The 27,952-nt window shown below is 46.8% G+C and overlaps 1 protein-coding gene across 3 annotated transcripts in view; it reads left to right on the top strand.

Moving 5' to 3' along the window:
• The window catches only part of LOC138188154 (GATA-binding factor C), a 173,364-nt gene extending 146,640 nt beyond the window's left edge, over nucleotides 1–26,724 (top strand). For 2 of the 3 annotated variants that reach the window (XM_069129670.1, XM_069129671.1), the window contains 4 exons: nucleotides 13,482–13,616; nucleotides 23,004–23,193; nucleotides 24,870–25,072; nucleotides 25,206–26,724. In XM_069129670.1, coding sequence (XP_068985771.1) covers nucleotides 13,482–13,616; nucleotides 23,004–23,193; nucleotides 24,870–25,072; nucleotides 25,206–25,232 — 555 coding nt within the window. In that variant the 3' untranslated portion in view covers nucleotides 25,233–26,724. The remainder of the gene's footprint in view (nucleotides 1–13,481; nucleotides 13,617–23,003; nucleotides 23,194–24,869; nucleotides 25,073–25,205) is intronic. The other variant, XM_069129672.1, reaches the window with a different exon arrangement.
• Nucleotides 26,725–27,952: the final 1,228 nt, after the last annotated feature.

Genomic DNA, 27,952 nt, shown 5'->3' with positions numbered 1-27,952 from the left:
TCCGTCGTGTTTGCTCCCTTGAAGCAGACGGCAAGAGAGAGAGAGAGGAGGACGCGCGAAACTTCATCTTCCTCGAGTTTCTCTCGATAGGCTGCCGATAAATTGCTAGGGCTACGAAAAATCGAAGGTATAATTGTTAGTTCCGCGTTGCGATCCAATTAATAATCGGCGGTGAGGAGGCCGTGCGAGGCGGATACGCTCTCCGGACCGGTGCAATCAAGCGGTGCACAGCACGCGTAAGCCGGAAACCGGCTCGATGGCTTCTGGGTATCTATTTAACGACGTTACTGCGTGGCCCGTTGGCAAAAATCGCCACTACCGTTCCTTGTACCTTCTCGTTGCTCGTTTTATTGCCAACTCTTATAATCTCGCCGATAATAATTCTTCGTACAAGTAATTCCCTCTGGCGGTTCCCGCGGCAATTCCAGGCTACCCTCGAAGGGGCGAGTCCAATCGTTGCTTGTCGTTGGTGTTCGCCGCGTCGTGCAGTCCGGTCGTTTAAAGTTTTAAGCGGAACCGTGGCGCGGAGTGTCGAAAAGAGTAGAAAAAACGCGTGGCAGAGAGAAACGAAGGGGGCCGAGGGTGGGAAGAGCAGCGGAGGTGGTTCAGTGGCGTTGTCCCACGGGGCGACCCACCGTTCGACTTCTCCCCGCCTTATATAAACCGGCGATCCAGCACGCTTTGCTGCTCGTTTTGCTCGATTTCGATTGCGCCGGCCCAGAAGAAGCTGCTGAACACGCTGGAACATTGCTCGCAATTTAAATAAATTCACCGTGTCGTCCCCGTGGCTCTGCTCCAACCGTTCTATACCTTTCCTCCTCCTCCCTTTGCTTCTTCCACGCTGCTCCGCTCAGCTTCGTTCAGCGACGACTCTCGATTTTTCGAGTGGCCGCCGGACAAAGTAGAAACGCAGAAACGTGGCGATCCTACGATGCCAAGTAACGAGCGTTCGTACGAGTTGGCGAACGATAAGGAACGCGCGGCGTAAACGTCGAGGCGGCCGAGTCAGGACGACGAATTAAGACTGGTCGGTGATCGCAGTGATTAGAAAGGCAGAGAGGAGCGTTGGATCGACGGAACGCCGCGGCGTGGTCGGCTGCGTCACGGCGCGTATCGGGTACGCGGTGAAAATCGTTTGCCACGTCGCGTCGCGTCGATCCGCGTGCCGCGTTCAGCGGATAGAAGATGAGTGAAAGGTTGCCTGGCCGGACCAAGGTCTGTTCAATGTCTCGTGCCGGAATAGCCGTAGAAAACGGGTCGTTGCATCGAACCCGGTCGCCAACGAAATTTACTGGCTCGATAGCCGGCGATAGGAATTCGCAATTTGAAAGGAAACGCCAGTTTGCAGATAATTGCAACCTCAAGGGACAACCGATGGACTTGGCTCGCGTTAAATCTTACTCCTTCCACTCTCACGCGCACTTTTTTACATTTATCGCGTTTAAAGCTTCTCCCGTTTTACTTCGTTCCTCCACCTTACGCGATCTTCTCTCCACTGTTCTTAACCAATTAACTACCGTCCGCTTTTCGCTTCCCTTCCTCGTCGCCTTCCAGTGCGCAATTTCCTTTTTCTGCTCTTCTATTTGGCAGAAGCGTAATTGGAGGATTAATCGAGTCTCGGCTTCAGAAAATCAGGCTTCTTCTTTTCCAAGAGTCGCTCTGTCTAAACGAAAAACGTTGCTCTATTTTCCGCGAGCTGGCCGATTAATTGGATGCCACGTGAATTCCTCTCGGCGAATTTGTTTTCGCGCCGGATTTGCTATGACGTGCCTCTTCCCTTCTTCCTCCGCAACATCGACGAACGTTTCGCTCGGCCGAGAGGGTCCGAGTTTCTCAAGGATAGGCGAGGCTGGTTAATCGCGCGACAGACAAAGAGACTGTTACGATGTCCTTTGCTTCGCTAAATACCAGCGACGATGCATCTTCCCTTAATAGAATATTATTCATCGGTGAATCGCGCGTGGCGAAAGAAAAGCGGCTCTTCTGCAGCGTCGCTTTTCCAATTTTCTACGCGGCGATCGTTTCCACCGGAAGCGCAAGAAACGCGTCGAAGACGAAAAAAGCGGAGGCCCGATATAAGCGGCGGGTTATCACGGCGAGCCGGGAAAAATCCGGCTGGAAAACCTGTCGGCGAGACATCGGATACGACGGTCATTAATATTAATCGAATAAATCCAGACGCGTTTACGTGGCAGGCAGTCGTTTCCACACGATTTTCACACGACCTCGTCAAGGCGACATCGCGCTTCCTCGCTGCCTTCTCTCAGAAAAGTACACAAAGTATGCGCGAAATAATCTTCTCTCGAAAGCGTGTCGCTGGTTTAACTAACTGACGCGTGACTAGCCGACAGCGGCGATCCTTCGTTCGCTCGTCTGCCCTCGCGAGCCAGCAATTCTAATAAATTCTAATCGTATGAGTTTCAAACGCATAAACCTACAATCGCTCGTAGCAAACGCGATGGGAAAGTTGGAAGTTTCTTTGAAAGTTGGAATAATGGGAACGGAGGAAAAAAGAAACGTGGATGAAGTTAAATATTATAAAGTGGAATCGTGCGTTTTAATTGCACCAATTGTCCAAGTCACCGGCTTCTACACGGTAGAAGCGACGAATATCGGCGGGCCAAGCTGATCTGGCACCTCGGCTTCACGCTAAATCGCGTGTCGCGAAACTGCGAATCGAGAATGTTTAGGCGTTTTGCACGAACCCTCGCATCGTTCGTATCCTTCTCTAGCCGGTGGCCAGGACTCGTGGAACGGAAAACGGCGAACAGGGGAGAAAAGAGACGGGGGAAGAGAGACAAAAGGGGAAGGAGAAGGTGCACCGAGAGCGGGTCGAGCGCGCGCTAGTGTTAGGAATGTGGTACCACTGCTTGTCACAGTCACAAGCGCACGCTGCACGGTACCACCGGTACCTTGTATTATGCGGCTGCGGTTGCATATAAGTGCAGCGCGAGTAGTGGCCCGGTAGGCGTACGACGCCTCGTGCGTTCGTCTATAGTTTATATTGTATATCGAGCGGCTTGCCGAACGCCGGCCACGTAGCCGCTTGCTTACCTGTGCTTGCCTTCGCTTCCGCGCGTCCAACGACCTACGATAATTGGCCCTGGTGTAACAGGTTTCGCAAATCCCCTCCACTTTCCATCGGTTCGAATTTCGGAAAATTCGAAAACTTTCTGTTACGATGGAATTTCGCGCGCCTCGCTACTCGTCGGTTCACCTCGCTACTTGTCGGTTCACCTCGCTCGATCGCCAATGGCCGGTCAGTCGACCAGTCAACCGAGACAATCGGTGAAGTTGTGTTATTGTCGTTTTATTATCATTATTATTGTTGTTATTATTATTATTGTCATTGGCAGGCGATTAAATACGAACGTACGTATCGTCGCAACGTAACGTCTTCCTCGAAGGTCCAAGCGCGCGACTAAATTCGAAACGCGATTCGGTCTGCGAACACGAAGCTCGAGGTGTACGGCGCATAACCGGCATAGTTTCGCCTGGCTGAAATCACGAGGCATAAATTATCGCGCATATCACCGTGGCGATGCAATCGGCGTGCACGTAGGATCGGAAACGCAATTAAAATAAAATCAGGGTCCCGGCCGGTGCGCTCGCTGGCCGCTCGCCGCCAGGGAACTGCGCGTCCAATCGATGCCCCTCCCATTGTTTTCAAAGAGAATTGCTGTAAATCGGAGGATTACCAGGCCGGTCGGAGAGATCGAGACTTTTCCGGCCGGATCGTACGAGTACGAGTAAACGATCGTTTTACGAGCGTAGCCCCGATAACGATCTCCGTGTATCCTTGACTAAATCGTGACTAGAAGCGGAGGGAGTGCGCCGATACAACCTCGATACAAACATTGTTCTCATCGGGATACAAATTGCTCGTATGCCGATGCGGTTCGGCCCATGGTAGGGGAATAAATAAAATCGAAGGAGAAAGGGAGAGAGAGAGAGAGCCCGGACAGCCACGTCCTTAAGCAGCCTGTTCCTAGAACAATTGCATCGGCGATTCCAGGATTTTTAACATCCTCCGCTTAATTCCTTCGACGAACTTTCAACTATGTGTGTACGTCTGTACATAAATCTATCGTACACGCTGAAACACGAAAGTATTCGCACATTTGGAATATGGAAATAAAAAGAGAAACATTGTTCGTGTTATCAAACATTGTCGGATAAGCGTAATTATAATATCGTTTGCAGTAAAATAAATACGCTGTGCAAGCTGTTTCGATAAGCTCGATAAGAGAATAATTTAATTAACAATTTGTTCACAGTGACACGTACAACGTAACGGTTAACACAGCAATTTGCAGTAAGAAATGTACGAATTGTGATAAACAGGTGGACGTTCGAGCGGAAATATCTCTCTGCTTTCACGTTACGAATACCCTCGTCTCTCGTTGTACGGTACGCGGCTTCCAGTCGCCGTTATCCTTTGTTTAACACTTTGCACTCCGAATTTTATTTCAATTTCTTTACCAGTAGCTTTTAAATGTTTCATTTGAAATTTACTTCAACTAAGAAATCAGACAATTTTAAATAAATAAAGGAAGAAAGATATTCACTCAAATACCAGTTTTATTTACACTATCGTTGTATTTTGTAATTTTTAAGTATAACAATTTCCTGCTTTTCTAGGACATCTATCGATTTGGACGTGAAAGAATGTCGAGTGGGACTCGACAAAGGAGCTCCTCAGATAAAAACTGATGTCGAGTCACACTCGACATGGAGCGCAAAGGTTTAAAGTCTTGGTTTCGGATTTCTCTAAATAAATCGTACGACGTATCGCGGCTGAGAATTCGGCAATGATAATTCTATCGGCAAGCGAGATCCGGCTGCGATTTCGGGACAACGGCTGCAGCGGTAGCGCGATAACGGGACAAGAGGAAAAGGAAACGAGAGTCGGCTACCGATACCTCGGCGAGAGCCACGCAAGATGCGTCTGTCGGTCGATCGAGCGTTATTAATTAACCCGATAGGCTGATTAACGAGCGGACTCGCGACCGCCGGTGCGCGCACAGTGTACGTCTTTCATCCGGATCGATTCCGCCTTTCGCCGAATCGGCCGGTTTTCGCGGAATCGCTCGACGATCGGGGACACGCGCGCCGCTCCGCAGGAAGTTCGCCGCCCAAGATTTATCGAAGCGCGAGTTTACGACCAGCGAATATAACAGCGGGCGCAGAGTACGTACACGTACGCTACCGTGCACAAGCGTCTGGACACTTATGAATTACGACAAACATATAGAACTGTTGAGAATTTTGGATCTTAATTTTGTCTTAATCTTAATTTTGTAATCTTTATTTTGTTCTTTCACTTTTATACCGTGGCTTCTGAAAGTATCGATAGACCTTTTACGATCACCATACGCATATTATACGAAACATTTTCAAATTTCATTGATGCTGTAATGACATCCAACTATCATAATTGTATTTTTAAAATTTGGAACGATTCTGAAAATGAATGCAGAAATTATGAGATATTTGGTACAAGTACGCGTACATATATTTTGCAGAGATTATAAAAATATTTAAATAAGCGATCATTCATAACATTGGTAAGTCTCGTTAGTCGTCGTAAGAAGACACGTATACGCGCGTATCCACACCACGAAGCTAGGAAAATTTACCGACGAATTGTAAAGTACAAACTAAATATTAATAATTAAAAAAAAATATCCACGCCACGATCCGTGTAAATTTTATTTAAGTACAAGTCTTTATTCGATCGACTTTTCCCCGTGTTATTCCAGCAAACTGCAAATTGTACATCGAACTACTCTAAATCTTTTGTTAATCACGCAATCTTTGAGGTTCCCTGGATATTTGTGTATTAAAAGTCGTATGAATTAAATTGCGGGTGTAGTTAGATACGCGATACGTTAGGTTGTCGGAAAAGTGTGTTTCTTTCGCAAACGTGTCTTTTACAACAGTGCACCTTCGTCCAAACGTGAAATGTCGCGGTGTTTATCTCAACAGAAGAAAATCGATTGTACGTAATTCGACAAAATAATATCAAAGAAAAAACATTGTGCGTCTGTTATTTCCTCATAAAACGAAAGAAACTTTTCGGACGATCTAATACGTTAGGTACACTAGATACGTTTAAATACTCGTGAAATATTGCACGAGTACGCGTATAATAAAAGTTACATGGATTTAATACACGCGAAATACAAATCTCTGTTAGACAGTCGATAGCGATGGATTTGAATGAAATTATTGGACGGAGAGTTGGAGAACTGGATCGCAAGGAAGTTGATGGTTTCCGTCTCTGATCTTATCTCGGGCAAGCGTATACGCTTGGTAGACACTGATAACAACGATCATTCATATTAATTAATATAAATAAAAAAGCAATGAATCAAAGATGCATGAAAATTGCTTCAAGCTTAATGTTCAGATCTTAGAATAAGTGGAGTACGTATTTGCAACGATGTTTCAAAAAGTTTCTATACGTTTGATAGGGCGACAGCGCTCGATCGGCGCAGGTAAACTGCTTGCTGCAATTTCAATTTAACATTCGATCGCAGCTATGGCAAGAGGCGAATAATTAACGTTCTTCCAGCATAAAGCGTTAAAATATCGGTCTTACGATTGGATTGCACCAGGTGTCCGAATACCTGTGCACGGTTTGCGTACGTCATAACCGGTACAATATCTCGAGGACTGAATTTATTATCGAACGGAAGAGGATAAATCAGCGTGTGATGAGACGTTTCAAGGTCCGCCACGGTACAGTCTCGTAAACCAGCATATCCCACGTTAGATACACGACAATTTTCATAATGTTGAGAATCTAACAAACCTATCGGTCTGTCCATTGCATTGTATCGGGTGTCCAAATACAAACGTATGTGCGCGATAGTGTAGATGGATGGAGAGAGTGAGGCGAGCGCGCGCTCACCACGTTGACTCGATTCCGATGATCGGCTATTATGCAAGCGGTTCCGAGAAATCGAGGCTGGAAAGCGAAAGAAGAAGGACACGAGTGGATGGGCGAGTTCGGCAGAGTCGGATACTGGAGCAGGCAACGGTAATAATTGCTCCCGCGCCGTCTGTCACGAGCGATCGATAACTCGCCGGCAATTAACTTTGAAAAATCGTCCCGAGTCACGTACGATCCGGTTTCCTACGGATCACGCCGCTCTCCTCGTCCCTCTGTTTCTCCGTCAACCACGATATTAGATTCTCCTGGACGAACAGTCTCTCGTGAGCGCGGCCAAACAACCGCGCGAGTCCTCGTCGTCTTTCAAAACGTGTTCTTACCGTTGTTCGAATTTCGCGCGCATCGATAGCTGGTCCCGCGGACCATTAACAGCGAATAAACGATCGTGCGGATGTTTATCGCGTTATCGTCGGTATCGTTGTTATTATCGCGATCGTCTACACGCGAATAAACAGCGCGCAGCAGTTAGACGAGGCTTCGTGGATCGTTCAGCCGAGAGAACGAGCGACTGCTCAACCGGGACACCCGTGCACGCATTGTTGAGCGATTAGGCGGTTGGAACTTGGAACTGCGTAGGATATTCCCCTCGAGAGACGGCCTTGATCGAATTGGCCGCGAGGAGACTGGTTCCGTGGAATCGCGCGACGCTCTCCGGACCTCGATAGAATAATCGAAAATCCTCGATAGAATAATCGAAAATCCTCGATTCGGAGAAATACCGTTGCGAATCTAAAACCAAAAGAGGAGACTCTGCTAGGGTTGAAAGAGTTGCTCGGTCGAGATTAGCCTCTTCTCCGCGAGATTTCTCGTTTCTCAGCGCTAATTTCTTAGGAGATTCCTTCGAGAGCTCGTGGACGTTCCCGGGAAATTATGAGCGCAGCAATGGCGAAACATTTGCACCGGGTAGAAACCCTCGCGCAGACGACGCACGTATTTATCGGAGAAAAGCGGGGATAAGAAATACCTGCAGAAAGATTTCTCGTTGCTTCCGATTGTCTTCCGCGGTCGTTCTGCCTAACGTTGGAATCGGCGTACCGATCAACGGCCCATCGTAACGAGCCGTAACACCCTCGTGTTGCGACGAGGATAAGAGCGACGATAAAATTACGAACGAAGCTTTTGCTTAACGAGTAGCCTGACGCGCAAGGGATTTGCGATTCTGAGAATCGTCGCTCACGGGGGTAGGAGAGTGGACGATCGAGGCCTAGCGCACACGGTGCCACCGATTGGCCGTGTAATCGGCGTTTCACAGGGTGGTTAGCAGAGTGGGGACGATACCGACGCGATCCGCGGGCCGGGAACCGGTTGCCTTCGAGGAGGCACACAACCGTGGACACTGACGGATATGACATTTCTGAAGTTCGTGGCCATCTACGTTTCTCTTCTCGTTCGTTTTACCCGCAGCTCGTTCGTTGGCCGTGTGCGAGCGCGCGCGCTCTCCTCGCATCCTCGTCCCTTCGACGTCCTCCTTTTATTTCGATTCGATTTTTCTGCCGGTCTTGTTCCCTTATTATCTCGTTTTGCTCGTCTCCGGGCCACGTCAGTTTCTCTCTCTTTCTCCGGCTCTTGCCGCTCGGTGGTTCTCCAGCGTCTCGCGTGCATTTCATTTTGCCCTCCTCCCTGTCCGTTCGCCCGTCCAGAGGGAGGCTCTTCCTTCCACCCAGCGCGGCGCGACGGTTCGGTTCGTGCTTTTATTTCCTGTCGACCTTCTTGCCGCCCCTTTTTCCTTCCACCGGAGGACCGCGCGCGGCTCCTCTTTCACGTCCTACGAGTCGTTCTCGCGTCATTCTCCAAATTTTGTTTTATTATTATTTAATTTGTACTTTACAATTTATCCAGCTGGACATTTGGTAAATTTGTCTAGCTTAATTGTTAAATAAAATGGCTACCCCCAGCGGGATACCATCTTCGAGTTTGACTATTTTATTTCTCTAGAGAGATCAGTGGGGTGTTTTCTTTTTAGTCTTCGACTCTCCAAATTCAACGCTCTCGTCTCGCTCGAAACCATCCACCGTTCTCTTGCAATCGAATTTCGCCGCCACGTTCCACGCACTTGGTCCAATCGCGACGGTTAACGATCGAACGAGCAGTCGCAGCAGAACGAGCACCCACCTTGGCTTTAATATTATTTTACCATCGTCCTAATTATTATCACGAATATCCCCTTCTTTCTCTTTCTCTTTCCGGTGTTCCATCGAATGTCCAACTTTCCCAGACAGCTTTTCCCGATCAATTTGGAAACGGCGCAGCTTCGCTTTTCTCCCTCGTTTAATAACCATTAGGCCGACCAGGCCTCGGACGATTTTCAGACGACTCCACCCCCTCGTGTCGGAGGCCGGCGGGCGCGAAGGTGAAAGGCTGGACGCGGCGAGGGTGTGAAAGATCTAGAGCAGATAGGGGCCTCTATATTGATGAGCTGGCTCTCCGCGTATTGATTGCACGCGGAGAGGCTTCGCCGGGGCCCGGAGCACCCTGCAGACCCCTTTTGCTACGCGCCAGCCCCGATAAGATCCGCCAGATAAGCCATGATTACACACCGCGTCGAGCCACCCCTCTTCCAACGTTTTTCTCTCCTTCCTGTGCCACCCCGCCACCGACTGTGTAAACAGTCTTCCGCGTTCATGGCTGCTTCGTTCTCCTTGTCGTCCAGATAACTCTCAGTTTTCTTTTATATTATTTTATTCGCACGGACAGTTACCCTCAAGATGCATTTCCACGATCTTACGCAGGTTAACACTGGAACTACCACATCGGTCGAATTGACTGGTTTTAGAATTTTATTTTCAAATTCCTACTTCGTGTTATATTTTCTGTCCGCAATTATGTAATGACTTTCGCAAGGATAACTAAAAGAATAATATAATATTCTATCTTGTTTTCTATGTATTCAAGCTGAAAATAATTTTGTATTAAGGCTACTTATACCAATGCCAGTGAAGATGTAAAAGGATCCTGTAATCTGTTCATCGAACCCCGATTAACCAGTTTCCTCGTTTTGTGCAATTCCCCACGCGTTTTTCAAATTTTTAGAGCGTATCCTTCGATATGACGATATCAGTCATCAGGAAAATTCCGGATCGAGCGCTAGATGCTAACGCTAAATGTACCACATTAGTCAAAACGACTGGTTCTACAATTTTATAAACGTTTTCTTTTTTTAATTCAATTCTTTACATTCACAATTTGTCCAATTTGGACATTTGGTAGAATTTTTTAACTGTAATTTTATAAATGTGTCAACTCTTGTTTAGGTATCATGGACCTAGATGGATTAATAATACGAAAAATGTGTCACATAACATAGAGTCGCTTCTGTGAGAAGGTAATAAATCAATAAATATACAAAAGACCAGTCATTTTCACTGGTTTTGGTAGAAATAGCATCGTGTTAACTATCGGTAGTTTTAGCGTTAATGAGATGCACGCGCAGAGACGAGAAACTAAAGACGAAGAAACCGCGTTTTGGAAGACTGCCTGTCGTGACAGAGTGGCTTTTATATCGCGATTTTTCGAAAGAGTAGGGTTGGAATGTGATTAAGGTAGGAATTTAATGATAAATTGACGGGAGAAATGGGCCAGCTGCGTTGCGTAATAGTCATAGTGCAAATAAACTCGATGTATGTCCGAAAAGTTCCTTTCGTTTTATAAGGGAGTAATAGATGCACAACATTTTTATATTATTTTATTATTTTATTCTATTACTACAAAATGGATCATACGTAAATCCGTAAAATAATATAAAGTAAAAAATGTCGTGCATCTATTGTTTCACTTATGAAACGAAAGAAACTTCTCGGACAACGTGGTACTTACTACTCAAGAATAAAGCTTCTTTAATTTATTCGCCATTCGCGAATAACAAGTAGCTTGAATTTATTCGTTGTTTGAAATATTCAACCAAATGGAGGATTTATATATTGCCAAGGATATAGGAAAATATAATACATCAAAATTGTTCGTCGTAAACAATTTTAGAGGAGCAGACGCGTCGGTATCGAGCAGATCGGAGATTGTATCGGCACAAAACCTAACAGTAAGCGATTACCGCGATAGCCTCGATCGTCCAGCTTCGATTCCAGAGATCTTCGAGCGTCGAACTAGAAGCGAGGATCGAATTGTCGAGCTGCTTGCGATTACGAGAATTACGCGTACGCACGGATTCTTGCGCCGTTTTGTCGAAGCAAGACAGGCGAAAACGGTTACATTGTGCGGACGACAAAGGGCGAGACGCACCCTGTTTCTCTCGAGGACTCTCGAGACGAGGACGGGACGGAGACACCGAAGAAAAAGAGGAAAAACAGTTGCGTGGACATTTTATATTCGTGGACACGCGCTCCAGAGACGCATTGTGACGGGGGCACAAAGGGGGTGCAATTTCGACGACGCGTTTTCGCTCAAACAGCTTTCAATCGGTTTTCCATTAGAGCCGCCCTCCCTTCCGCCTGCGTCCACAATGCCCGAAACCGGGTCTGCTTTTCGTTCGAAGGTTAAGTGGCCGATGAATGGAAAGCGAGAAGGACGATTTCCAAACGAAACTCGACGCAACCTGACCCTGTGAAGAGCGTGCGACGATCATCGAGGACCTGACAAAAGATATACAATGTTTAACGTACATTATAGATCATCGATCGCAATAAGGTTCCCAGAATCTCTGGAGACCCAGCTCGATTTAGTACGCTCGATGCCACGCGCGAGTCCTTGGAAAAACGTTCGAGTCGAGAAACATACCTCGAGAGGACAAAATTGCTGGAAGAGTGGATAACGCGTCGCGTTTTTAACAAACTATCGAGCGTATGTTTATTTATACATCGATGCTACAGAGTTGCATAGACCGGTGCTGTCACGTAAAATCCGTAACTGTCGGGACGACGCGACGCCACGACGAGACGAATCCCTTGGTTCTCGTTCGCCGATGGGGAAACAGGTGTAGCGGAGACGGTCTCCGATCCTTTTACGAGACTGTGATCCGGGCTCACAGGTAAGAACACGGGCTCGCATTTCCAATCCCCGGGACGAGGATTATGGGCGGCCGATTTCACGCGATCCCGGCTCGGTTTCTGGCTTCTTGATTCTGGAAGCTTCTCTCGATTCTCCTCCCACGAATCTCACGGCCGGAGAAAAGCTGCAAAGGGATCCCTCTGACCAATTCTGTCGTCGAAAGCTTCGTCCCCTGAGTCCACGGATTAACAGTTTATAGCAACTTTTGGCTGCAAGCGGACCAAATCGTCGATCGTTTCGATATAGAAGCTCGTTCGTTCGAACAAATTGGGGGACAAGACAGTTTCGATAGTAGAAATCCGCTAGACAGTTCTTATCGGGTTCTTCTAACAGATTCGAATATGTGTCGTGACTTAAGCGTTACAATTTCAATTGCTTCTTATTCGACGCTCGAATTTATTTCGAATACGAGTAACTTCCACTAGTTACACGATTACTTGACACGACGGATCAGATCCGCAGGCTAACAAGACATTAGCCTTTAGATTTAAATATTAGATTCAGCTAGAACCAAACTTACGATAATCATTTATTATTCACGTTATAGTAATAATTTACTTATAATTCTCAATGAGAATTCATTGTAAACTACTTCCAAATTAAAAGAAATAGAAAAACAAACGAGTAAATGACTGCATGTATTGGTGTACTCGTTACAAGAACAAGCGTTTGTACCGCGGATCATATTAATTGATTACAATGATTACCAGACTATGCTCGCCATTAACACTAAGCTTACCAGGCTGTAACCTTCGCCAAAAATTGAGAAATCGATTAATCGGACGATATAAGAATTTTCATAAAATTGACTGAACGAAGGAAACGACAACTTTAAGTTCAATTTTGAAACCGATCATTGTGAGATCTGGTAAGGTTAGTGTTAACCCTGCAAACAAAAATCTGTTGCAAGATCGGTAAGTTCGGGTACCGGTGTACGCAAGGATTATCGGTGTTTTTCTTCTTATTATTATTTAATTTGTACTTCACAATTTGTCCAGCTGGACATTTGGTAAATTTTTCTAACCTAATTGCTGAATAACACGTGGATGGCTTCCCCAGCGAAATACCATCTTCGAGTTTGACTGTTTTATTTCTACGTTTAGATTAACACAATTCTCGAAATCTCTTTTGCTTCTCTATTTTTCCTTATTTCTTGTCTTATATGGTTTCTTTTATCATTTAATTTGTACTGTGCAATTTGTCCGGCTGGACATTTGGTAAATTTTTCTAACCTAATCGCTGAATAACACGTGGATGGCTACCCCAGCGAGATATCATCTTCGAGTTTGACTATTTTATTTCTTTAATGAGGTCAATGGGGTGGTTCCTCTTTAGTCTTCTTTCTATGACAGTTTATCGGTGTGTGCGTGTTCGATCCTCGAAAGCGTCGCATCGAGCAGAACAGCGACGCAAGCCGAGTCGACCGCGATCTTAGAGGCTCGAGATCGAGCTGGAAGACGGCGAACGACTCGGTTGGTTAATGCGTTACAGGTGTGATATCTGTGTGTTTTCTTTTCCAAAACTGTCGCTGCAGAGCGCGGCGAGGCGGGCGGGCACCAGCTGCGCCAACTGCAAGACCGCGACCACCACGCTGTGGCGGAGGAACCAGGCCGGGGAGCCAGTCTGCAACGCGTGCGGCCTCTACTACAAGCTGCACAACGTAAGTAATCGATCATACATTCCCTCCGTATCGACGTTTCCTCCGCTGGATCCCCAGCCGCGACCAACCAACTAACCAACCAACCAACCAACCAACCAACCAACCAAACAACCAACCAACCAACCAACCAACCAACCATCTTTCCATCGGATTCGACGATTCAGTCTCGCGTTCACCACGCCAAACGCCGTAGTACGTCGATGTATCCCTTTGTCAAACGTCTTTGGAACAAACGCTGCTTGGCTATTATACTTTATTTGCCGACAACTTCCGTTCGGAATCGGGGCGAGCGATCGAAAGCGGAAGATCCGTACCACTCGATACAATGTTTTCGAGAAGGGAGACATCGACAAAAGGGGCCCGGGTATTAAAACGACGGATACGAGATCCGACGAACGAGAGCGGCCCTTCGATAAACAGCGGAGGCAAAAGGTCGTCCTTTGGCCACCGTCGAAGCCACCGATCGTGAACCGGCCCGTGTAACGTAATATCGGATCGCTATTGTCGCGGCAAGCCTCTCCAGAGTTCTATTGTCGATCCGTGGAACCTAATTCCTCGATCCTCTTTCTGCTGCGAGCCACGGTGGTCGGATTTTCCTCGCATTCTCCGCCACTTTCCAATCTCGCGGCGCGTTACCGCTCCGACGTTCCATCTCTTTTTAACACCTGTCATGCGCTAATCAGTTACTACACCGCGGATTTTTATCAATTGTTTGTTTATTTAAGTTTATTTAACGGGCACAGGGCCTTCGGTGTCGCAGACGAGCTTACGTCAGTCGAAGCGTAAAAGAGCCAGCTCCAATCTTTTAAACTGAGATTTTTATGCAATCTTCATGAGTATAGTTAGAGTAATGCAATTGAAATAGCCTCTTGCGTCATATACTGAACGTTATACGTAGCACATGTATCAATGATCGTCGCGTGGACGTCTATAAACAGGGCTTAACCTATGACCTGTTTTCGAGGAATATTCTCGCCACGAAGAAATATTTCGTGTTGCGTGAGCCCTGTCGCTATCAAAATTAAATAAAACAGTGATTTCGTTGCAACTAATTTTGTATTATACAGGGTGGTAGGTAACTGGTGGTACAAGCGGAAAGGGGGTGATTCTACGCGAAAAAAGAAGTCGGAAATACAGAATAAAAATTTTTCGTTTGAGGCTTTGTTTTCGAGAAAATCGACTTTGAATTTTCGCTCGGTACGCGTGCGGTACGTTACAACGAATCTCACTGTAGATCATTGTCTAGATGGAAAAATTAAAAAAAAAAATTTTATTCTATATTTTCGACTTCTTTTTTCGCGTAGAATCACCCCCTTTCCGCTTGTACCACCAGTTACCAACCACCCTGTATTCAACAGCCACACGTGCTCTGTCATATTCGTCATCGCTTACATTTTGCAACGCGTTTTTCAAAGTCTTCAACGAGGTGGCAACAGCCAACTAACTAAAAGTTCGACAATCCTCACGACTCGCTTGCGCACATCTCGCGACACAAATCGCGCGTTTCTTCGCGTATCACGGTTTCCAGGAAGGAACGTAGGAAGCCGTGTAGCCAGCTTGGAACGTGAATCTCGAGGGTGGTTTGGTTGTTTCCGAGAGACGCGAGAGAGCGGGTGGCCACTCGAGTCAGCCCTTCCGCTTACGCGACGCGACCCTCTGTTGTGGCAACAATTAGGGTGCTCGGCGGGTCGCCGGACGTGCGAAGAGTGTCGCCAGGATCCCCTCGAGACGGCGGCGGCGGCGGGGGTGGAGCGTGCTCAACGGCGTGTGACACAGGAAGCAGCGAGGAAGACAAAGGGAGGAGGGAAAAACGGACATCCTGCGCGCAGTTTTTCTCAGCAACTCGACGTATTTCACGCGGCTAGCGATCGCCCTGTGGAGACGTTCGAAAGAACGCGGCTTGGCGTCGACCTATTTAGATCGAACTACGCGTCGTCCCAGTCCGAGAGATAGCGGCGTTTCTTCGCGAATCATCTCTTAGGTGTGGCATTTTCTCGCAAAATGACGCGCGATGTCTTAGCTGGAAAACTATCGAAGTAGAACACGACCAACCATTATTTTTACCACAAACGCGTCGGCTCAGTTTCCTGTACGCGAGCGGAGTGTCGCGAGGTAGAAATTTAGCGCTGATATTGTAATCGTCGGAGAATTTTCTGTACGTTCACTTGAAAAGAGGACGCGAAAGAAGTTCGTGCAGCTGATGAATCGGTTTGTCAAATTTGACGATCCTGTGATAACAACGGTATGTTCGAAAGGTAAAGACACGTCGTGTAGCGGAGACGCGGACGCGAAACGAGTTGGACAATTTCAACGAAGCGCCGTCACCTCGAGTACTCGCGTTTTCTCGGTTTTTGCGATCGACGTAGGATATTGAAGCGGTTTTGAGGCTGCGAGCGATCGTACACTGCTCGTTTTTCTTTGCCTTGGCGGAGTTTTCGCGGCTCGGAGAGGGCAGGCCAAAAATAAGGCGCGTCTCTCGCGCGATCTCGATAAGGATTCGTTTGCGGCTCGCGCTAATTGGCCCGCGATGACACAACGGCTCTCACTGTCCGCCCCTTCTGCTGAAAGCAAATGGTCCGTTCGAATTTACGCGGCTTTTTTCCCTCCTCCGCCGACTTATCAGCCCATCTTCGCTTCAAATACGAACGCACAGCGAGCCTCTGACTCCTGTTCGCCATCTCCGTCCCGAGTTATCCAGATTCCACGCAGTTGCAACGCGTACAGTCGCGTACTTTTCGCTTCGTACTTTGCACTTTGCACTCGAAATCGCTGGACCAGCGCTGCAACCAAATCACCGACGGAAGAGAATCGCGTTTTCTCGCGACGTTTGTCGAATCGATAACGAAGACGAAGAGAAGGGTGAGGCGGGGGCAGGATAGCGACCAAGGCAGCAACGTACAGCAGCATCAGCAAGATCCTCGCGCTGGTTAATGCCGGGCATAAAGGCCGGCCCAGACACGTTTCCCGGTAATCATTAATTAAGCGTAGGGCCCCCTTCCGCCCCGCCTAGCGACATGGGACGCCGTGCACGCTCCACCAAGGGGGGGAGGGGGGAATAAATTCGGCGACTCTCTCGGTCGATTCTTCCCTTCTTCTCGTGCGGCGTAAAACGTCGAGACGGAAACGCGCGAAACTCGTAGCTCCGTTTCCAACCGACCTCGTCTTTCTTTCACTCGCGAAGAACCGGGTAAGCCGGAATAGGCGACTGTCTTCGGTGACGTTAAGCCGACACGTTACAGTCTCTCGCGCCGAATCTCGGTTGCCCGGTCCGGCCACTCCGTCGAACAATCGGACGGCGAGGATTAGCCCCGGGGTCCGTGCACTCGTCCAAGGTTCCCTGGATCGGTCGTCGACGATACAGAAAATTCGATGGAGCAACGACCACTCTGGTAGAATCGACGCGCGTACACAACGCAAGGGATCCCGGATCTCGAAGGAAAGGAGAGCGGGTGAAAGGTGGAAGGAGACGAACGAGGAAGAAAGAAGAAAAAGGAATGGAAAGAAGAAAAAGAGACAGAGAGGAAAGAGAATCGATGGCTACCAAGTATGCGTAAGGAGGCTCGGGCGAGAGATCAATCATTTCGAGAGCAGCGTCTCCGGCAGTTTCTCTTGTACCTGCCACCAGAGGGTATACGGCTGTTGCCCGGGCTTGTCCCGAGATTCCAGATAGACACCGTTGCTCTGTGGCGCGAGTGGTAGAGCAAGAGAAAGGAGAGGGACGCGGAACGACAGATCTGGCGTCGTTAAGATAGAGCGGGCCGATAGCGCGGTCGCGGTGGCGCGCGCGCCATCCAGCCAGCCATCGAGCCACGGCTAGTCGAAAATACACGGATTATTCGTGCTCTCGGCGCCGAGCTACCGGCTGCTCGAAATATGGTAATCGCCGCTCGAAATCCTGGCCGGAGGGTCGCCGGGGTCGCCGGAGAAATTCCTCGAACGAGGACGATACTCGTCCCCCGGAAACCGCGTGCCACGATCGGCAAAGGAGCCGGAGACTCGAGAATTAGACGCGCGAATCTTCGCCTCGCGCCACCGCCGCGTTTTGCCGTCGCGCGATCCGTACAATTTCCGAACGTCCGATTTGGCGGTGTTTAAACGAGCCGCAGCGTGTTTAACGTAACACGAATTACGTATACGCGTTAGATACAGCGCGGTCTTGAATTAAACCATTTAAGGAAGCAACGTTCATTGACGTAGGCGCACCCAGAATCGTGCGCGTTTTGTTAAAGCGTTTTAAATCTTACACCGCACAACATCCTTGCGAATTGATATTCCGATTACGATCTATCGCTGAAATTGCGCCGCGTTGCTTTCCCGCCGTCGATCGCCTCTTCTGCTCGATGCTTCCCCTTGCGAATTAGAAAGCGCGTATTTTTCTCGAAAGATGCTCGCAACTGCCGTTTTATATCTGCGCAGAAACCTCTCGTTATACGCGTTTCGACGCTCCGAACGTACAAATTGTGGCCACTCGTCGATTTTACGATCGACGCGTCGTTCGCATATCGTATCGACAGCTCGATAGGAAGAAAACGTCGCGTCGATTCCAATCGCCGCGCAACTTTAACTTACTTTGTCCGAAATCGATTTCGTCGGTCGAGTACACGCCAGCATATCGTGAGTTGTTGGAGGAAAGAGGTGGAAGATGTACGCGAGGGGAGAAGCCGCCTGAAATTTGAAATGGAAAAGCGACGGAAATAGCCGAGTCGGGGGATCGTAAACAGTGGGCCGCTGTCTTTTCCCGATACGTATCTCGATGTCAGGTTGAAGATAGGCGCGTGTGTGGCCCGAACGCGCCGATCGACCGATAACACCGGCAATTTTCGTCTTTTCCACGGCAGATCGACAAGGTTCTCACACTTCCTTTTCATTCGAAGCGCGGCTGCGGATAAATCACGCGGACGTTCGACGAACGCAACAGCGCATCGCGTCGCGCGGCTTTGTCCCCCCGAGGAAGTTGTAAAATCGCGCTACGGGGAGGAGGAATGGCGCAAAGGGCCGCCAATTGATATGCCCCCGACGAGCCGGCTACGAGACATTCCTCCGTGCCGCTTTCTGCGAACGTTTTAGCCGAGCTAGAGATCCGAGTCGCCTCCGCTCGCCTCTGTTCCCGTTTTCTACGCCACTTGCAATCTCCTCGCAGAAGACGAAACACGCGTCGCTTCCGAAAATCCACAGGCTCGTCCAGCGATTTTCAAAATTATCACCAGTCGTTCGCAAAGTAATAAGACGCCTCGGTTCTTAACTCGTCTAGTCGCGTTTTTCACGAAATCTGTGATTAACCGATCCACGTGCGTACGTGTACGCACAAACAATACAAATTCGTAATAATAAAATGGAAATTCTACCAGGCGAGCGATAAATATTCCTAGCTCCGTACAATAATGTTAGACTTTGGAAACTTCAAACTCTGTTTTCTCTGAAGATGTGGAACAGCTGAGAACTAGAGCGACGAAACGCATTCGAAAATGTTTTCTTTATTTCTAACTAACATCTTTCGATATACTCGCAGGTCTTACACCGACACTTATCCCAATGTAAAATGAGTATACACGTATACGTACGATATATATGTACGATATATCTCTGTGGCGAGTTTGCATAATTATCGTTGCACGCTGTCCTCTAAATTTAAATCATCGTTTCCTGCGAACCCTCCTTCTCCCAGAAACTCTTTCAGTTTTACGAAAGGATGGCCCGTTTGATACGTCGACGCGTTTGGAGTATAAAATCGTAGACACGTTTCTTGATGTTCAGGACGCTCACTATCGCGCACACAGTCTTACCATTCGCATTGAATGCTCGCAACCATCTTCTTACCGATGATTCATCCACAGCCTCGCCGCTATACTGCGAATTTTTATGCACATCCGTATTTTTATAAACCTAATTAAACAAACGGAGTCTAAGTAGATATTTATACATCCGCTGATTATTATAGTAACTATACCATTGCTTGTTATATTTTTACATGTTACGTATATCGCGCGAATTTTGGCAATTTTAAATTTCCTACAAATGTGTAGACTGTTGTAATTCGACGGTGAATTTCTTTGGACGAGAGTTTTCAACGTTTCAAAAGCGCGTGAAAGACCTTTGAAAATTAAGTTTCCTACAAATGTATAGACTGTTGCAATTCGACGGTGAATTTCTTTGGACGAGAGTTTTCAACGTTTCAAAAGCGCGTGAAAGACCTTTGAAAATTAAATTTCCTACAAATGTGTAGACTGTTGTAATTCGACGGTGAATTTCTTTGGACGAGAGTTTTCAACGTTTCAAAAGCGCGTGCAAGACTTTTGTAAAGGAAATGATCTTTTATAGGCACGTTCCATCGTCTCCTAGAAGAAAATTCGTCAACTATACTTGAACGCGGTCAATTCCGGACTGAGATTATGTAAATCGAAAATAGCAGGGAGCTTGGTTTCCGAGAGAAATAAATAAAACACTAGGCCATAGATCGTAGATCATAGATTACAGAAGAGATCGTATACGAGATCAATTCTTAACTAAACACGCGCATATCCTGTTTTCTCGAAAATGAATCCTTAAAGCAAGCAATTTTATTTTCCACTTTTCCACGTCTCCACTAACACCTAGTTGTTGTTGTCGTTATCAGATTGCGCGTGTTTACGCATCGATAGAAGATTTGAATCGCGCCAAATGCGCATAATATTGGCAAATATACAGGGTGGTTGGTAACTGGTGGTACAAGCAGAAAGGGGGTGATTCTACGCGAAAAAAGGAGTCGAAAATATAGAATAAAAATTTTTCGTTCGAGGCTTTGTTTTCGAGAAAATCGACTTTGAATTTTCGCTCGGTACGCGTGCACTTTATCACGTCTCGTTATAACGGATCTCACTGTAGATCGTTGTCTTGATAGAAAAATTAAAAAAAAAAATCACCCCTTTTCCGCTTGTACCACCAGTTACCAACCATCCTGTATAAAATGTTCGAAGCTCGAAAACCGTTTTTTACGAAAGTTCTACTTTCTCGATGACTTTGCGCGAAAATCCGCAGAGTAAATGTCATCGAATATACTCGACAAACATTCAAACTCGAAAGCGAAGCCTCGAGAGACAAAAACGTGTCACTGCGCGCCTTCCATCTATTTTTTCACGTAGATTCGCCAGTGTTTTCGCTTGTAGGATCGCTTCATCGACAACCCGCGTAACTTCCACCTTGGACCATTAGAAACTTGGAGCTTTGGAAATGCATAAAACTTGTGGAGCGCCTGTTTCGACAGCTGTTCGTTAATTCATGAGTAGCAGACCTCGTATTCGAGGAACGAGCGGGGAATCGGTGTTAGAGAGTGGAGAAGGAAATTCGACCGTAGGTAGGCTCGTCTCCGATCTTTCATTCATTGACCCCACCCGGCGCAGGTTCGCGGCGCGATTTCGTATGCGATCGGTGTGCGGTTGCATCGTGTGTGACCACATCAATCTGCATTCGAATCTCCGCGGATGGGGCCGTCTCTCTCCCTCCGGCTCGCTCCTCTCTCTCTCTCTCTCCCTTTCTCTTTCCCTCTCTTTTGTTTGCACCTCGCGCTCGGTTTCGTCGCTCGGTTCCTATTAAAGCCGCTCGTATTGTATTCAAATCGGTTCGAGCTTTCTTTCGTGTCTGCTTGCCGTTCTGGCTACTTTTGCTCGCTCATTAAGCTTCATCCGTCGATCCGCTAAAATACTGCGTTTTCGATCCTCCCTCGACTCTCGACCTTCGATCCTCCGCTCGCGCCATCCTTCCCATTCCTTCGTCTCTCGTCCACCAACCTTATCTCTTTCCACTCGCTCATATTCGCGACACACGCGCATGGATATTCATACGAAAGTGAAACTTCGCCTTTTCGGAAACGACGACCCTGCGAAATGTACCACGATGCACACCGACCACATTTGACGTAAGCTTCCCGTCGATTTTAATTTTGTTACAAATCTATCGTTGCACCGTCGTACGCATCGAATAACGAGGAATAAATCCGCTAGAATCCTCGGATAATGGCGTACAGCCGACAGCGTGATCCTCGCTAGCGAGTAACATGGTGGTCGCGTGTGACAGTGTGACTCGAATCAGCGACGAGAGTCAGAGATCGTTGGCGATTACGTTCAGCTGGTGGATAATTTCAAGGCGTCCCGGACAAAGCATCTCGACCGTGTTCTCCGATGTAACCGATCGATCGAAAAAGCTGGTCGCAGAGGCGGCAGATTTTCGCGTCGCAGGACCAATTATGCGTGCGTGTGCGCGCGCGGATGCTCGCGGTGCGCGTGCAATGCTTAAGTACGAAATAACTAGGTATGCAAGTGTGGTGTGCCGCATGGTTGCGGCGGCCGCCGCGGCGGAGGAGGAAATGCACGGGCGGCGGGCGGAGGGGCAGGCGGCAGGGGTGGAGGAGGAGGCGGAGGCGCGCTTTGTAGTTGCCGCGACGTGACGCAACTGCCAACTTAAGGAAAAGGTTCCTGGTATTGCGGGATGCGCGAACGAGCCTCCGGAGGTGGCGGTCGTGGCATCATCCTCCCTCGTCCTCCGCCTGCCCAGCCCCTCTCGCCTTCTCTCTCTGTCTCTCCGTCGCGTCCTTCTCTCGATCGCTCGTCGCCTCTCCTTCCCTCCGACACCCAAGCCAACGTCCAGACGGTCAACGACTCTTTTCGGAATTACGCGATTGCTCGAATTTGCCGAATTACGCCCGATCCCATTAGAGTCTCGGCACGCTGCGCTGCTTCCCCGTGACCCTTCGGCCGCACCGAGCCATCAGCGTATCCTTCGCGACTAGAGCTCTAGCCCTTTCGTTACACGGTGCTTTCTGCTCGCCAACGCTCTGCCACCGCGTGTGCGTATATGCTGCACATTCCACGTGCTGTTACATTCGACGAGCGTTCAGCGTTATCGGCCGACCATAGCCAACTATAGCGACGTTAGCAACTTGCCACATAGCCAGCGTGAAAAGTGACTATAGCATTCGGTGACCATAGCCGCAGTTGGCAACGAAAGGATTAGACGAAAGTTACGGTTGGTCGATCTGCCTCTGAACTGTTCCGAACGCGTAGAGAAAACTGAGTTGCACGTTTGCGAAGTTTGACGTTGTCGCACGCAGCTGGGACGCGGAGAATATTCGCCGCTTCCTACACGAGCTGCTAATCCGCTAATTGCAAACAGCAGTGTTTCCCTGGCGAGACTCGCATGGGAATTCGCGGCTAGTGACCGGCACGCGAATCTCTTAATTACGGGTTGAAGAACGATCGATCGAGCCCGCTCCCTTCTCTCCCCTTGTCTACGTGTGTCAGAGGGCTGATTTATTTCCATTTCATGTCATTTGCACATCGGTTGCCCTGGTTGGTGAGAAGCCGCGTTAGATTAAAGCCGATCGACTCAACGAATTGTTGGCTACGACTCTTGCAGGTGAATCGGCCGCTGACGATGAAGAAGGAGGGCATTCAGACGAGGAACAGGAAGCTGTCGTCGAAGAGCAAGAAAAAGAAGGCCGGCGGCTGCCTAGGACTTGGCGGCGTCATGGGCGATATGATCAAGGCCAGTGGTCACCTCGATCTCGACAACAAGCCCTTCCATTCTGGCTTCGGCTCGCCCATGAGTAAGTACTGCACGCTCTATTCTTAAATTCCCCGACAGATTTTCTTTACCTTTTCCACGCGATGCTTCTAATTTCATCGGTGAATTTTAGTTTTACCGGTTACGCTGAAGCGGCACACGAGCTCGCATCCTCCGCCTGTTGGCCGACTACTTTCTCAATTTCTTTTTTTCATTTCGAATGCGCGTTTATCTTCGTACTTGGCAATTATTATTTTACAAGTTCACGTTAATCGGAGGCAAACCCATTGGGTTGTCCGAAAAGTTTCTTCCCTTTTATTAGGAAATAACAGATGCGCAACGTTTCTTCTTTCGTATTGCTTTATTGAATTACGTATGATCCATTTTGACAACGTTTGGCTCATTAGGTTTCATGTTTGCGTAAACATACGTTGTTGTATGAGGTGTGTTAGTGAAGGAAAGACACGTTTGAGACAACCTGATACAATTTAACCGCCGACAAGCTTATGTTTGATCCACTTTGTTCTATTTAAGATAAAGACCACGATGTTTGGATGATTAGGCTTCATGTTTGTGTAAAAATACATTGTTGTATGAGACGTGTTTGTGAAGGAAAGACACTTTTGAGACAACCTGATACAACTTAACCGTCGACAGACCTTTGTATGATCCACTTTTTTCCATTTAAAATACAAACCAAAGCGTTTGGCAGATTAGGTTTCATGTTTGTGTAAAACTACATTTTTGTATGAGACGTGTTTGTGAAGGAAAGACACATTTGAGACAACCTGATACAATTTAACCGCCGACAAGCTTATGTTTGATCCACTTTGTTCTATTTAAGATAAAGACCACAACGTTTGGCAGATTAGGTTTCATGTTTGTGTAAAAATACATTTTTGTATGAGACGTGTTTGTAAAGGAAGGACACTTTTGAGACAACCTTATACAATTTGATAAACTTAGTTCCAATGACTCGATCGAGAGTTCTCGTAGCTTCAACTTGCCGCAAGCTATCGTACTGTAATAATGAACTATGTTTTCTGTATTGTGATAGTATATTTATAATTCGCGTAGCTTGCATCGGAGCCGGTTGGCCGCCGAATATCACGATATTTAAATCGATTGTTTTCTCGATTAACGCCACTACAGGCTACCAAACCCGTCAAAATAACGGGTTCTCCAGATTTTCCATTTTTACAATTACTGAAAACGTGCCGGTATTTTTATTTCATATTTAGTCAGAGACATAATTACATAGATTTATTTGCTTCAATTAATTGCACTCGAAGTGTACTGTCTTACTTATAGCTTTGGTTATAACACTAACTTCATGAGGCGCGGTCAAACGACCGGTTTCAAAGTTTCATTGAAAATTCCGCATTCGTCGTTGTTTCCTTTGCTCGTCTAACTTTATGTAAATCCTTCTATTATTCAATTTTTCTTAACACAAAAATCTACATAAATAAATAAATAAATAAATAACGCGGACGAACCTAAAATCTTAAATTCAATTTTAAAACCGGTCGTTTCACTCGAAGAACCCAGTCAGATTCCTATCAAATTGTCCCATCGACGAATATTTTCTCGCAAACTCTCGACATTCGAATGAACCAACCGCCTACGCACGTCGCCGACTGTTAGCACTTTCGCTAGCCACTGAAACGCTGAATTTCATAGGAGCAGGAAATACGAGACGAAAATGATTTGTGATTGCAGGCACGTCGCAGCATCATCACACGATGCACCCAGCGATGCAACACTACATGTACCACACGGGGGTGGGAGTGGCAGGTGGTCTTCACCAAGGGTTCGCGCCCCCGGCGCCTCCACCGATTCATCCCCACTCGCACTCACACTCCCATTCCCATCACATGACGAGTCTTCAGGGTCTCCAGCTGGCCGCCACGACGAACGCGATGGTGAGTCCTCCATTGGCCGCGTTTCCGCCCTTCTAGCTGCCCTGCTTATAGCTGCGTAGTGGAATTAAAGTAGACGGAGAGAGCGGTGGTTCGATGGAAAAGCCACATGGATGTTCTGTTTGTCTGGTTTCAGACCGGTTGGCGATCGGAGTACACATGAATCGCGAGTGATCAGCAGCTCAGGACGCAGCCCACCACTCTAATCTCGTTCTAACGTAATCGCGAGCTCGAGCTCTCCTCTCTTTCTCTCTCCGCGAACGATACCGAGAGACGTTCGAGAGGCGCACACGGACGGAAAAAAAGAGAACGATGCGAACGAAAAAAGAAAAAAAAGAAAAAAAAAGAGAAATTAACGCACGAGTCGCGAACCATTTAGAACGTGCGTTGCCCCCTTTTCTTCTTTTTTTTTTTCTCCCTTCCTCCCTTCTTTCTTTTCGTTTCTCTCTCTCTCTGTGTCATCTCGCATCTGTCCCCTTTCGTTTCGCGGTCTCGCGTCGCTGTAAATATGTAAAGTTTCGCACAAAAGGTAGGGCCGTCGAGCCCGGGCCCCAAGTACAAACAAAGTCAGCTATAACTTGTATCTGAGTCTAATTAGACGTGCTCTGTACATAGACGACGCTATACCTTAAACCAAGAGTTTCTATTACGTGCGTGGCGTGAGAAACGGGGGTGAGCGCGAGCCACCCCCCTCCTCCTTTGTCGTGTAATCGATCGTCCCTCCGAGGAGGCTTCGAAGACGATTCTTACAGGGTGAACCAGCGGAAAAAATTATTTATTCGAGACGTTCGAAGGTGTTCAATTGTTTTCGAAAGGGTATGAAACCCTCGGGAATCGGAGTCGGTCTTCGGAGGCCGGTGTGAGTAATATTAGATATTAAGCGTGTATCCGTGAGAGAAATCGTGCAATTTTCAAAGTCTTTTTATTAAACGAGAATCCCGCGCGGGGACCATTGGACGCCGATTTTCTTCCCTCGCTTCTCTACGTTTCTTTCTTTCGATCCTCAGCGCCGTTCTGCCTTTTCCACCGGTCGTCGATCGCTTTCACACGCGCTACTGCTCCTAAGTGTCCGGACAAGTCGTAACGACAGCACGCAAATTCTACCGGAGTATAGAAATCAATGGAAACTTAATTATCAGAAGCAGCGATCACCGATCTGCAATCATTTTTAACCCCTTAACCTACGATTTACGTTCGAGAATGCCCATAATATTAAGGGCTATGCCCTTAGTTGTAGATTAAGGGGGTTAAATGTATTTGTAAAAGTGCATTAACCTCTTGGGTACGACGCGCCACTATAGTGGCTTTCCTGGATATTCTACATTGCGACGCACCACTATAGTTTCTTTCGCAGATATTCTACATTACGACGAGCCACCATAGTGGCTTAGTCTACTGACTAATTGTTTCACCGTTTGAACTAATTTGTCTTGCTTCACACTTTTTTACCCTCGCAATGTTTTTTCACAGTGTTAACAATATACAGTGTTAACAATATACAATTTGTTTCTGATACGCCAGTGTCAGGTATCAATTGTTGCTTCTCGTTAGAATAAATATACCATTGTTAGACGCTGTTTTTAACATGCTGACCCGTATCCTTATAATTTTTTAGAATCTTCAAGCTGAAAATGCCGCTCGGAAATAGAAAACAAAGAGCAATTTGAAAATTTTGACGTGGGTCAATGCGTCGTACCGTGCTTTAAAACATATCACACTCAATTGTATTATTAACACTAGGTTTACGGGCGTTTCTTATATTTCTATCTCTAAGAAAATTTGCATTTTCTTGGAAAAATCATCTCATTCAAATCAAGTCTGAATCGAACAATATTAGGCTTCGTGTTTAAATAAATGACTAATAAGTAAAAAGTCTTGTTGTTTTTAAATTATCACGGAAATGACAACAATAATGTTAACGCCATAGGGTAATCATATTTATTGAGCACATTTTTTACAAATATACTGAATTTTGTTTGTGCATTTTCCGCCTACGATCTTTTTTGCAATATATACAACAATCATTGCTTTTATTTTTTTTTTTTTTGCAGTAGCCCACTTGATAACTTTTTCGTACTTCTCCTTCACGTTGAAAGTGACAGAAATGAAGCGTCTGATCTTTGGCAAAATATGAACTGCTTTCTGGATATTTTCGATCCGGTGCACTCTTTACATAATATCCACGCGTTTATCGCTGTCAAATCTAAAATATTGAAAAGAAACTTGAAGGGACCGTCGAAAAGTCTCTGCTTTCGCACTATATTTGCGTCAACGACGTCCACACCAAACTTTGTTTTATTATAAAAAGCAATGGTTTCTGAAACACGTTTATAATTGTCTTCTACTTGTATTCTACTTGTATATTGTATTGTATTGGGATATTTCATTTCAAAGTTTGAAATCCCGTAAACTTAATGTTAATTATCAAAGTAAATTATTCAAGTTGCGGTATATGCATCGTACGTTTAAGAAAAATTATAATTTAGTTATCAAACACGTAGGAAACAACATTATCCGCCACACATTGCTGTGCTGTACGTGTTACGCGTAATTCGCGTCAAACTCTGCCGTGCAAAGAAACATCTTGGCGCAAAATTCCCAAGAGGTTAAAGGCGTAACGATCATACATTTTGCTATCCATTGCGTACACTGCCACGTACTATACCGTTCAAACGTCAAAGTTTGAGTCATTAGAGTTTCGAGTTTCTGTAGCTGCTCGTCGATCCGATTTTAATTCGGCGATCGAAGAACCTAAGGATGAAAAGTCGCGAAATAAAATAATCGTACACGGTGTGGCAATAGCAAATTGCGTGTTTATTATCGCTACACCGGCGTTTGAAAATCAATCGATCGAATTTTCTATTAGCCGATTACGAAGAGCAA

The sequence above is a fragment of the Bombus flavifrons genome, chromosome 16 (assembly GCF_040668555.2).
Source record: "Bombus flavifrons isolate JBK064 chromosome 16, iyBomFlav1_principal, whole genome shotgun sequence".
Lineage (NCBI taxonomy): Eukaryota > Metazoa > Arthropoda > Insecta > Hymenoptera > Apidae > Bombus > Bombus flavifrons.
Note: the sequence above shows the minus strand (reverse complement) of the source record. Positions and strands in the feature narration are given on the sequence as shown.